Source organism: Acomys minous (genome assembly GCF_964271855.1).
Source record: "Acomys minous genome assembly, chromosome: 5".
NCBI lineage: Eukaryota > Metazoa > Chordata > Mammalia > Rodentia > Muridae > Acomys > Acomys minous.
Window position 1 is genome coordinate 16,297,835 of NC_140494.1, and position 12,585 is coordinate 16,310,419.

General features: G+C 42.3%; 1 protein-coding gene across 3 annotated transcripts in view; it reads left to right on the top strand.

Moving 5' to 3' along the window:
- The window catches only part of PTER (phosphotriesterase related), a 61,362-nt gene that overhangs the window by 46,511 nt on the left and 2,266 nt on the right, over positions 1-12,585 (top strand). For all 3 annotated transcript variants that reach the window (XM_084782998.1, XM_084782997.1, XM_084782999.1), the window contains exon 4: positions 7,412-7,552. In XM_084782998.1, coding sequence (XP_084639124.1) covers positions 7,412-7,552 — 141 coding nt within the window. The remainder of the gene's footprint in view (positions 1-7,411; positions 7,553-12,585) is intronic.

Genomic DNA, 12,585 nt, shown 5'->3' on the forward strand with positions numbered 1-12,585 from the left:
TTTTTTGACCTTTACTTTTTTAATGAATTAAAATTCATCAACCAGTGTCTACCATCTTGGTGCTGGCAGAAGTGAGATACAGACCATGTGGGAGGCCCTGGGTTCAATCCTCAGAACTATGCCCCAAATTAAAAATTTTCAAACTTAAAATTTTTCAAAGCAGGGTTTGAAAATTGTTTTAAGTAGAATGTTTTTCATTTTTTGAAACGGGTCTCATGCCGTAACCAACCCAGGCCTGAAATCAACTGTGTAGCCCAGAGTGGCCTTGGAGTCTTGTTTATTCTGCCTCAGTCTTCAGTGTTCTGAAATTATAGAGATGAGCCACCCGGCCTGGTTTCAGTACTAATTTATTAGATTATTATCACTAGGTTACAATAAGTTATATATTTGTTTAAAATATCATCATAGATGTCAAATCTCATGTTAGGTTATTAAATGACTATTTCTAGTTGAGTTTAGTAATTTAAAGTAGCTATTGAAATGTTTTATAGAATAACTAAACATTCTACATACAGTGTCTGTACAAATATTCTTTGGTTTTAAACTGAGGAGTTTCAAGGGGCTGGGGGAATAAAGAAATTACTTTTTTGTAATTAGTTTTTATAGTGGGAATTCATCAAAATTCAGTTTTTAATAAATCAGTGGTATATATGAATGTCTCTCTGTGCATGTGTGTGCCAACTTTTAAATTTTTACTTGCTCAAGGATGTATGTTTTCATGGAAAATGCAGTCCATACTTCCTCATGTGTTGGCTCAGTGAGCAAGACAGAGTTCTCTTCGGAGTTTCTAACCTCTAGGTTCAGGGACCCATCAATCCGAATGCCGGGTGGCCAGGTCACTGCACCACATAATGAGAGGGCACTGGACTAGGTACTGAGAGCCCAGGCTTCGTTGTAATGACATTTTCATGTGGCATAATTATATGTTCGGTGTATTCTGTGCTTCAAAATCCATTCCTCCCGTGTTCTGTGAATCACATAATCTTAACTAATTAGTTGACCGGGTCCATCGCCCCTTCCCCATCCCTGTCACTGCACTGATGGTCCCCGTGAGTCATTCCCGCTGCCATCTTTATTCTCACCAATGGCGATGCTGTTCACTCTGAACGCCAGCGTGAGTGTTTCTCTCTTTGGAGTCCAGGTGTGCTACCACCTACCCACCTCACGAAGCTCCCCAAACACAGCTCTTCTGACTCACTCTTCACTCGCTGACTGAACTTATCAGGCCTTATTTTGTTACCTGAACCACTGTGAGTCTACCAAAAGGATTCAATTCCTTAGCACCCTTCCAGAGTCCGATCTCTACAATCACTAGACACATCTTCCTAAATCCAAATCTGACTATATTCCTGTCCTCTGAATTAAAACTTTTCAATGAGTACCCTCTGCTTAGACACAGAACCCAAATACCTTGGTCCTGTGGTGCCCACCCCATGCTCTACATGACCTTCCATAATTCTCCAGAACTGTTTCAAGTGTCCTGTGCCTCCAGGCTCTCATACAAATGTGGCACTCTACTCTAATATCTTATTCCATTCCTTGTGTCTATTTGGAAGAGTATTCCATTAATGCGCAATTCACCAAAGCTTTTTACTAGCCCCATTCACAGAAGTACTCTTATCCTGACACTTGCTAAATCTTACAAAATTATTATTTGTTTAGGTGTCCCCTTTCCTTCATAGATATTACATTTTCCACAGAACATGGCTGTGTGTTATTTGTTATAAGAGGCCAACAATTTTATACTAATTATAAGTGAATTGCATGATTTAGTGTGTGTATGGATGGATGGATGGATGAATGGATGGATGGAAAGATGGACAGATGGATGCTTTCTCATGTATCCACCTCAGATAAGCTATTGCCTTTCACTCAAAAGCAATAAGCTCCTTTCTTAATTTTCAACAGCTGTTCCTATGGTTTATGCACCTCTTATGCAGCACCTAAACCCTTCCAAACTTTATTTAAATGAGATATTTCAAGACTTAGCTCAAGTGAATCCCTTTCTTCACCGTTCTTTCATAATACTTTGTATTTATTTGCACTATAAAAAACTTTGGAGCATTTAATTGTAATTATCACTTTAAAACATCTGTCTTCTTCCACAGACTTTAAGTTACTTTGGATGACAGACGAAGGTTTTTATTCATATTTGTATTCCCAACGTAAAGAATAACACAAGACAGGTGACAGTAAGTGTTTACTAAGCTAATTCACAAGGTGTACTTGGAGGTATGAAATGGCATCATGTGTTTGGGAGTTGTGTGAACTGGGAACGGGACTGTTGCCATCTTGCTGCGACCCATGAATCACAGCCTTTCTTCTCACCCTTACTTCTTCTACACAAAGTCTCCCAAACCTCGTCCAAATTATTGTTTTACACAGACATTCCGACACCCATTCAGGGTGAATTTGACCTTAAATTAAATCCCTCAGGACATTACAAAAACTAGAATATAAAGAGGACAAAGGAAAGAACAGAATCAGTGTTCACTTGCAATGTTCACTAGAGCCTTGAAACACTAGGTAGTATAAGTATGCTCTGAAAATGAAAACAGATCACTTCAGATGTCACTTCCTAAGAGATGACAATGCATTTTTTATTTAATATAATTTTATTAAGTTTATGTCTGCTCATTCTATATAAATGTTTTATATATATATATATATATATATATAATCAGTTTACTAGCTGAAGAGCAAAAGTTTAAAGTATGCAGCTGATAAAATGATATCGTACGAGTGACAAGAACAAATCCTTGACTGAAAAAGTTCTAATTATCATGCTGCAATTACCAAGAGCTTCATAGATGGCATGGAAGTTGTTTCATTCATCAAAAGGTGAGACTTTCTTCCCTTTTGAATTCAAGATCCCTTTTTTTAAAACAATTTTTATTACATTTATATTAATATTTGTGTGTGTTGGTATGTAGATCTGCATGCCATGGTATGTGTGAGGAGGTCAGAGGTACAACCTGGGTCCCTGGAATTGAACTCAGGTTGTCAGGCTTGGTGACAAGCGTCTTTACCTGTGAAGCCATGTTGGAATCCCATATGTCATAGTCAGGACAGAGATTGTTGGAGTAGACAAGAGTATAGCTACCCATGGATATAAAGTTTAGAACAAGGAGGACTGGCTGAGGTGAGCATCTCCACCTCTAGAAGTTGTCCTCGGCGGCCGCTGATGGCTGCAGGAGTTGAGATCTCACCTGTCGGATGTCAAGCAGAATCTGTTTTTTATGGAACGATATTGAGATTTGGGATTGACCCTTCACCAAGTGGAAGAAAAAACATTTGTGTAAGCAAAAATGCAGTGGCACAGCTTCCATCTTTGGAAGTCATCCAGCTGAGCACCAGTTTCTCAGAGGTAAGAGATGTTCAGGGAGCAGTGGGTTGGCGAGTCTTCTAGATGTCAGTGACAGGGAGCTTGTTGAGACACAGTGAAAGAGTCAATGGCTCTGAGCAGAGCTTCTCTGGTGAGCAGGTGTTCTCCGCATGGCTGAGGCTGGGAGACCATACCTCCTAACACAAAGCAGCCTGCGGTTCTTCACAGCACCACTGAGAGCTGGACCATCTGTTTACATCAAATTATAAAGAATTTGGATCAGCCAGATGTAGTAGCAAACACCTTTAATCCCAACTCTCAGGAGGCAGAGGCAGGAAGATCTCTGTGAGTTCAAGGCCAGCCTGATCTACAAAAATGAGTCCCAGGACAGCGAGAGCTACACAGTGAGACACTGTCTCAAAAAAAGAAAAAAATTTTAAAGAAAAAGAGAGAAAAAAGAGTTTGGATCTTTGTTATGGAGGGAAAGTCCACTGTCAGGAGACTGTATTTCCTTGAAACTCTTCTTCTGTGAATACTGAATGTCACTGGGGGAGAGCACTCAGCAAGGTCTTCAGGTTATAGCCAAGGCGAGAGAGGAAGGAGAAGAGACTGACACCCCAATATACTACTTTTGAGACCATCACCGCAGTGACCAGAAGACACCTAATGACTGCAAGACTTCCCACTATGCTCTCCTTCTGTTAGCTTCTCCCTACTAAGAGTGCACATGCGGGAGGTCCAGCTCTAACACACGAGGCTTTGGGGAACATGCCCTCGAATCAAACCATAGCAGATTAGATAATTAACATTAGCTGTGGTGAAGAAGGTTTGGGGTGCAGCCAGTAGAGATGGTAGGTCCCAAGCAGCCATTTTGTCTGACCCGGTGAGAGGAGCCTATGTGCCTCTTAGAACTTAGAAGGAGCGTGGAGCAACGTGAGACTTGTGCAAAGAATGAAAGCAAGAGTCGTGACTACGGTTGTTCCTTCTGCTCCCTTGAGCATGGCATTCATTTTGACTAAAATAACTGGAAAAGCTGAATATGACCTATCATACTTACCACATTAACAATACTCTTACCCAGGTAAAGCTCTCTACGGGATAATCTTTTCTTGTCTTTCTCAAGTTTTCCCTTTCTTACCTACATGCTCCCCCTTTGGTTCTCATTGTTTTGCACATAGTTTCAGGATAGTGTTGGGGAGGAGTCAGATGCCATGCTGGAAAGTGACATATACTACAAGTGCATTCACTCACTATGAGTATAATTCAGGTTTTTCCATTGAGTGAAAAATAAAATGGCAGTGGGACAAGATGCACAGTGTGGTAGTTAAGAGAATGGCTTAGCACAGCTTTAACTTGAGCTTAGCACATCACCTTGATTTCACCTTTCCAGGTCATCAGTGAAATCAAGAGCTGACAGGGCTGTGGAAGATATTAAATGAGATGAGAAAACAGCACTACTGGGGAGTACATACGTGGGTGTTTATGTACGTGCGTGTTCATGCATACGGTGGCGAGAAGTCAATCTTAGGTGTTGTTCCTCAGGGGCTGTTCTCCTTGCTTTGTGAAACACTGTGACTTGAGGCTCACCAGTTAGATGACGTTGGCTCTATGGCAAGTTCCAGGCATCTGTCTGCATCCACCTCCTCGGCACTGGGATTACCAGCATCTGCCATGGTTCACGGCCCTTGATGTGATACTGGAGATCAGATCCAGTTCCTCGTGCTTGCTCGTCAAACACTTTACCAATGTCAGCTACCTCCAAGGCCCTAGTCTTACTTTCAATTGGAACTGAGACTAAAGATTTTTCCTGTGGCTTTATAACCTATTATATTTTTTATTTTGTATGCCTTAAGACATCAGTTATAATGTAGAAAAGCTTATATCAGGGTGTTGGGCCAAAAGAAAGGAGGTGGTAGTATTAGGAGAAAAAGCAAGAGTTTGATCTGACCTGTGGCTGCCTCTGTCCTCCTCTGGCTCATCCATGCAGTAGCTTGCCCATACTGAGTAATTAACAATTCAAATTTGACTCAAAAGAGAAAATACTAAACTTAATTTATTCTCTGTTGTGTTATTTTAGTTGTGTATATTTTGTTTTTTAAGCATGGTTCTTTGGGAAAAAAAAACAGAATATGGTTACTAAAGAAAAATATGTATTCTTTTAGCTTGGCAATTTTGGAAGCACAAGTTTGTGTCTATGCTAAGAAGGTGGGAAAGGGGTGGTATTAACAGACCTTAAAAGAGTGGTGAGCCACATTTTAAAGTATAAAGGGAAGTCTTCATAGTCTCCCCTCCTAAAACAATACTGTGGGTTCTAAATCGTGGTGAATTAGTGAAAAGGAGAGAAAGGAGCCAGCCTATACACCACCGGTGGTGGTCAGGTCAGCTCCCAGAAGCATCTAAGCAAGCAAGTAACTCTTACACCTGTGGCACATGGGAGCTTACTGGGTCGTCCCATGGTTTGGGAGAACGGCTTAGTAGCTGACTCATAGGAATACAATTATGCGCTAATCCTTGGGTCCTGAAGTTGCCAAAGTGATAAAAACATCAGCTTGCCTTAAGAACCTACAAGGTAATCTAGCATGTTTATTTCTTCCCCAGGCCAATTCTGGGCCCTGAGAAATCACTTCCTTTCTCCAGGCTTTCACTCCACATCTAATGGAGTTTCTCTCCCTGTATTATTTTCCAGACTGTATTCTGGCAGAATGTATTTTTTTCTTTCCTGGTTCTCCACGTGACTAAATGTCTACAAAGTTATTTGGGGGTGATACAGTGCATCCCTTTTTAGATTTTATAACCTAAACTTTTTGAGATATCTTTTACTCTGCCCTCTGATGCTCTGTATTCTGTTTTTATTTTATCCTTTTCCTTCATTTGCATGGTTGTATCCTAAAATAGAAAGACTTTTAATACACCTACTGATTTGTCAAGATATTTACAAATAACAATACATTTTGCTTTAAAAATAATCATAAAAGGAGACACGCACATATGTTTGTATGATACGTGTATGGGTTTATATGAGTGTGAGTGTGTGCACATGTATGTGCAAGTGTGCACAGGTATGGATGCATGCAGGTGGAGGTGTGAATTTGATGTTCACTGTTTTCCTCAATTGCTTTCCATCTTATTCTTTGAGACATGCTTTTTCCCTGGAACTGGATCTCATCAATTCAGGTAGGCAGACTGGCCACTGAGTTCACTGTTGCTCCTTTTTCTCCCTGCCCGCAGTTCTGGGGTTACAGACATGCTACATGTGCACTCAGCCTCGTATTTTACTGGGCATCTCAACTCAAGTCTTCATACTTATTTTTCAAGCATTCCACAAACTGATTCATCTCCCTAGCCCCCTAAACATATTAATGCTTTAAGTATCACCCCTTCGAAAAATGCTGGAATGGTACTCACATAGGCTTTGAAACTAATTTCATAACCATTTCTCAACAAAATCATCCTTCTGCCACCATGCGCCAAGAGCTTCCTGGTTTTGGTCAGATTGGCGTGATTACCCTAACTGGTCTGGTGAGACCTGATACCAAATACCTTGGAAAGCCGCCGTAGCGCACAGCAGTCCTACAGGATGAAAATACAGGCTAGGAAAAATTTTTTAGAGAAATAAAAACATATTCTAAAAACCATTCTGTAGGAAGGTTATAAAATTCTGCTTGGATACTAGTGGAAATATTGGTGTAAGTATGGAGCTCCTAAGGACTTAAGAATGGTAACTTTATTTTGGCTAGGTAGGCATTCACATTTCTGGTAATGAATTGAGCTTAGCTTAACTGAACTTGAACATGATAAGGGTCAATTCACAGGGTCTTTGTGACATTTGTTTATTTGGTTTGTGTATATGTGTGGGCACGCTCATCCCATGGAGTACAAACACAGTGCAGAGGGCACTTTGTGGGCATCAGTTCTTTCCTTAGGGTGGATTGAACTCAGGTCATCAAGCTCGGCAGCAAGTGCTCCTGATACCCACTGAGTCATCCATCTCCCCAGTCCCTAAAGGTTATATATATAAAACTCCACTGCATACATGTAGAGTATATGCTTTTAATAACAGCAATATGTCTGTCTTATTGTCTCTAGGTCTATATTTAATAAGAAGGAGCTGCTGGAGTTTGCTCAACTTGGCTGCTACTTGGAATATGATCTCTTTGGTACGGAGCTCCTTAATTACCAGTTCAGCCCAGATATTGATATGCCCGATGATAACAAAAGAATTAGAAGGTAAATATTCTGAGACTTTCACCACATTCTCTTCTGCCAGCCCTTTTGGCTTGCTGTATCCGGGTGAGTATTAGCAAAGATTTGGAAAATAGTAAGCAGGCTGAAGCAGCCTTGGCAGAGAAAAATATATCTGAGCTGTTCCAGGGAGAAAAATCTCTATATATTATTTCAAGAACAAAATGAGTCACAGTAAGTAGGCTAAAGCCAGCAGAGCCTTAGAAGTTCGGAGCAGATGGACAACTGACAAGAAACAGATAATACCCTACCTTGCCATGACAAGAACAGAATGAAAGCCATTTTCCCCTCTTCCCCTTAGTGAAATCAACTCTCCTTTCCTTCCTCGGGTTGATCACACTAACGAAAGCCAAGGTTTTCTACAACTAGTATTTAAAATGCTTTACTAAAATATATCCATTAAAGTGGTAATTACAACTTAAGTGATAAAATGCCACATGTAAACACCATACATGACAACCTCCCAAAATTGTCTAATGGGGGGATAAAGCAGACCAGGATAGCGTTCATTCATTGATGGGATAGAAGATGGGTACATTGTGTCTTCTTGGTCATGGGGTGGCATGAAGATTGAAGATTAAAAGCAATAAGATAGGAAACCTGAGAGAAGAAATATATCTGAGGTTAGTAAAGAAAACTTTAGGAGCAGCTAAGCACTGTTACCCCTAAAATAATAACTAACATTGGGGGGCGAAGTTCAGAGCAGCGGTCTAGGCTAAGACATAAAAGTAGACATACTCAGTTCATAGGCGGTTGTTCAGATCTTGAGAACAGATGAGGTCACTAAGAGAAGAAAGAGGACAGGGACCTAGGGACACGGATAGTGAATAGATGGAGTCAACCCCAGCATCTTGTGGACAGGTAGAAATGTTTCCAAGTTGATACTATTTTGGGAAATGCAACAGACCTCAGTAAGAAGACAGGCTTGAAGCCAAAGGCCCGAACACCTAGAGTACGCAGTAGATATCAGGGGGAATCAAGGCTGAAGGGAAACCGCGGGATCTCAATTAGGAGACTCTCATGGTCAGCAAGTGTGGTCTCAGTGGGAGGCTCGGGGGGTGACTGAGAGCTGAGGAAAAGGAGGGAAGGAGAATGCGAAGGTTGTTCCTTGCAACACTGCAGCAATAGGGGGAAATGGAGGTGCGGCCCGAGGCTAGAAGACACCAGGTGAACGGGAGAAGCTTTCCCCAACGTTGTATGGCTTATGAAGCTGAAGATCAGAAATTGAGAGGGACAGAAACAGAGGGAATGGGCCTGAGAACGAAAGGTAATTCCAAGAGGTTGATACAGAACTTATATAAAATACAGTAAACAGAGTTTTTATATCAAAGTCTAGTACTGCATATGGAAAGAATAAATTAATGTTCGCTCATAAATACTGGAAAGGTAAGTAATATTGACCCAGACTCCTAAGGAGACAAGTAGGTGGGACCTGGGGGAGTGATTAGAAAGTGAGGTGAAAGTATATCTCCTTTGCATTCTGAACGCTGGGAGCAGACAGTAATGCTGACTCAGATAGACGTCTTAGCAAGGAGACCAGGAACAGAGGCCAAATAGCTTTGTGCTTTCCAGTCTTCCTATGAGGTAGGCATTATTGTTTCCTGAGGGGGGGGGAAGGAATAGACTAAAGGCAGGCTCTTGTTGGGGATGGAGAATAGGAATGGCTGCCGCATTGTACGCACGTGTCAGAGACCCATGTGAGGCTGGAAACCATGGCTGCATGACTGTGGTCAGCACCAGTGCCCAGGGTTGCTGATTGTCTTACCAAGAGATGCTTTTAATATCGGATGACAGTGTCAGTGAAGCAGCGTGAGCAGAGGCACTAAGTGTGAACACCTACGGAAATCTAGGATTAGGATTTTTATTGGAAAGGTGTAGTTGAGAGGCAGAGGAACAGAGGGCTGAGTGAGGTAAGGCATGTGAAGAAATGTGTACGTCTTTAGGTACAGAACAGAACAGAAAAGTTAAGCTAGAGACTATAAGGAAGTGGGTGCATACATATGGAAAAACGGGGTGAGTGGAGACAGAATAAAGGGTGGTAAAACCAGCATGGGAAACTGGAGATTAAGATATCAGGGAGAGAGATCCTGTGATAACAAGGACGAAAGTGTGGGGTCTGAGTAGAGAGCTGCTGGGAAGGGAGTAAGCAAAACCAGACTTGAGAAGGGATGCCCACACTCGGAGACAGGCATCAGTAGTTGAGCATGCACACCATGGGGAGGAGGGGAATATCCCAAGCTCCTGTTTATTTCAAAGCAGCTGACGGTTGCTCCTCAGGAAGGTGACTGTCATATCTCTGTGCTTCCCTAGGCTGGTATATGTTGGCACTGGTCTCTGATGATCCCAGTGACAGTAAAGTGTGCTTGCATTTCCGTGTCATTAGGTGGGGAGGGATAGCTGTGTAAAGAGAAGATTATTCCACATAAACAAACTACTTACTCCAACCTGGCCACCGACGCTGTCTTTTTTTTTTTTTTTTTTTTTTTGGCTTTGATACTTGATCTAGTTCTTTGGCAAGCAAATTCCTTTCCTCTTTTTGTCCTCATAGCATATACCTAGGCCAGATGTTAATGAGGAGTCTCTCCCTCCTAGCTCCCCAACTTATGTACTGAACAGGTCTCTTGCTGATCCCAAAGCTTGCTGATTCAGTTAGCCTAGCTAGCCAGCTTGCAGCAGGGATCCCCGACTCCACCTTCCGAGCTTGGCATCGCAAGTGGGCCACTGTCGCTGTCCACTGTGTCTGTGTGGGTGCTGAAGATCTGAAATGCCGATGATTCTGCTTCTGTGGGGAGTGCTTGCCTGCTGAGCCATCTCCCCAGACTCTACTGTTGCTTATACTGTGTTTTGTTTCATGATCTTAATTTCCATAGTCAGGAACTCAATTAGTAAAGACAAGCAGGGTTCTGTAGGGCCCTACCAACTTGTGCCGACTTAGAGGTGAACCTATCTTGTCTGCAGACTTGGGTTCTAAAATAATAGGCTGTAGTAGTTCATCATCTTCCATCATCTTATAACAAATGAGCAAAACAAAACATGGGGCTAGAGCAACAGCTCAGAAATTAGCAGGGTTTCTGTTATAGAGGGCTGGGCTTTGGTTCCTAGCACCCACGTCAGGGACTCACAACCACCTCTAAGGACAGTTCCAGGGGATCCGATGCCTTCTTTTGCCTCCAAAGACACCAGCATGCATGTGCGTGCCTGATTGTTCCCTCCCTCCCTCCCTCCCTCCCTCTCTCTCTCTCTTTCTCTCTCTCTCTCTTTCACACACACACACACACACACACACACTCACACACACAATTCTTTTCCAAACAGATCTTCAATAAATCTTTCATGATGAATGTCCTCAATATATTTTAAATTCATTTGGAAATGAGAAGTTTCCCCTCTAGATCTGCTTTGTATTGCTAAAGCTCAGTGGGGTGTGGCTTCTGCTCAGTGGGGTGTGGCTTCTGCTCACTGTGGCTTCTGGGAGGCTTCTGGGCCTTCTGGGACAAGAAAGGGGGATTGGTAAAGGGTAATGTGGTAGTAGGAAAATGGCTGATGGCTTCACAATTCATCCTTCTTAACAACTTTGGTGTATGAAATCAAGGACAAAATTGTAATTTTAGTTATCTCTTATTATGCCAAATGTAAGCATTCTTTATGCATTAAATATTGAATAATGTATATGTGTGTAAATATAAAAATATCTGTGTATGCTGTATCTATGTGTACATATTTCTTGCTTGGCTGTCCTTAAACCAGTACCATGCATGTGTTCACTGTACCTAGCCAGTGATAACAACTGAATGCCCTTTGGGGTCGTGTGCATTTCCGGCCCCCACTGTCCCTGTGAGTTAAGCACAGTCTTTCTCAGCTATGCGAATCTGCAGCCGAGCCTCCTGAGTGCAGGAGCACAGATGCACGCTTCTGCCTACCTCTGGCTCTCAGCAGCAGCAATTCTGTGTCTAACACCTGCCTTCACTCTTATGCTCCATTTCTCAAATCTTATTATATCTCTGCCTTTTCACACTTTGTAGTCTCTCTCTAATATTTGTTTGCAAAACATGAACTCATTTGTATTGCTATAATTACTGTGATTTTTTGTCTTCTCGTCTGTAGTGGTTCTTCCCTTCTGGCAGCTTCTTTGTACCTCCTGTTCTTCTGCATGGTGCCATACCATGAGAGATGAACTCTTGGTGTAGGCATGTCCAGGCACATTGCAATCATGGCCAGTATATGATTATGTTTCCCGAACAATAATATTATCCTGCTCATGAGCTAGCACAGCTCCGGATCCCTGCCTGCATTGTGGTTTCTACGAGTTCTTCCCCGCCCCCCTAGGAAATGAATTTATTCATAGTTTAGCCAAAATAGGGAGAGAAGGACTCCAAGTTTCTCTTCTTTTCTAGGGTAGTGTTACAGTTTTGTAGGGTTCTCATTTTTAACTAAAACCATTCTATCCATCATATTCTCTCCAATGGCTTCCCAATGTGAAAACACTGTGTTTCAAGATGAGACAAAGGTATATTATAGGAATTTGTTTGTTGGTATATATGTCATGGTAGTAATGATTCATCAAATGTCCGAGAGAAGCGACCGCTGAGCTACATCCTGAGCTTGAAAAGGAATGCCCCAGCTTTTCTTTTGTTTTGAAAAGAAAAAGTCTGAAGTTGCCCAGGTGGTCCCAGAGTGGCCTGAGGACAAGGGTGAGCCTAAAGCCCTCCTGTGCTCCAGCTCCTCCAACCTCAGCCTCTGGTGTGGATTGCATTACAGACTTGTGTGCCTCCACCACTCCTTCTTAGGCAGGACTGGGGACTGAGGCCAGGGCCTATGGTACCGTAGGCCTGAGCTCCGCCAGCTTAGCTGAGCTACATCTGCAACTCAGTTCTCAGACAAAGATGTAAAACCTTGAGAACCGCTCTGGAAAAAAAAATCAGCCAGGCAGCACGTGCATCCCATAAGCTCCCTTACCGTAACTACTGTAACAGCCCATTCTGATCAGTGTCGTTCTGAGGTCCAGCACTGTGCGTGTA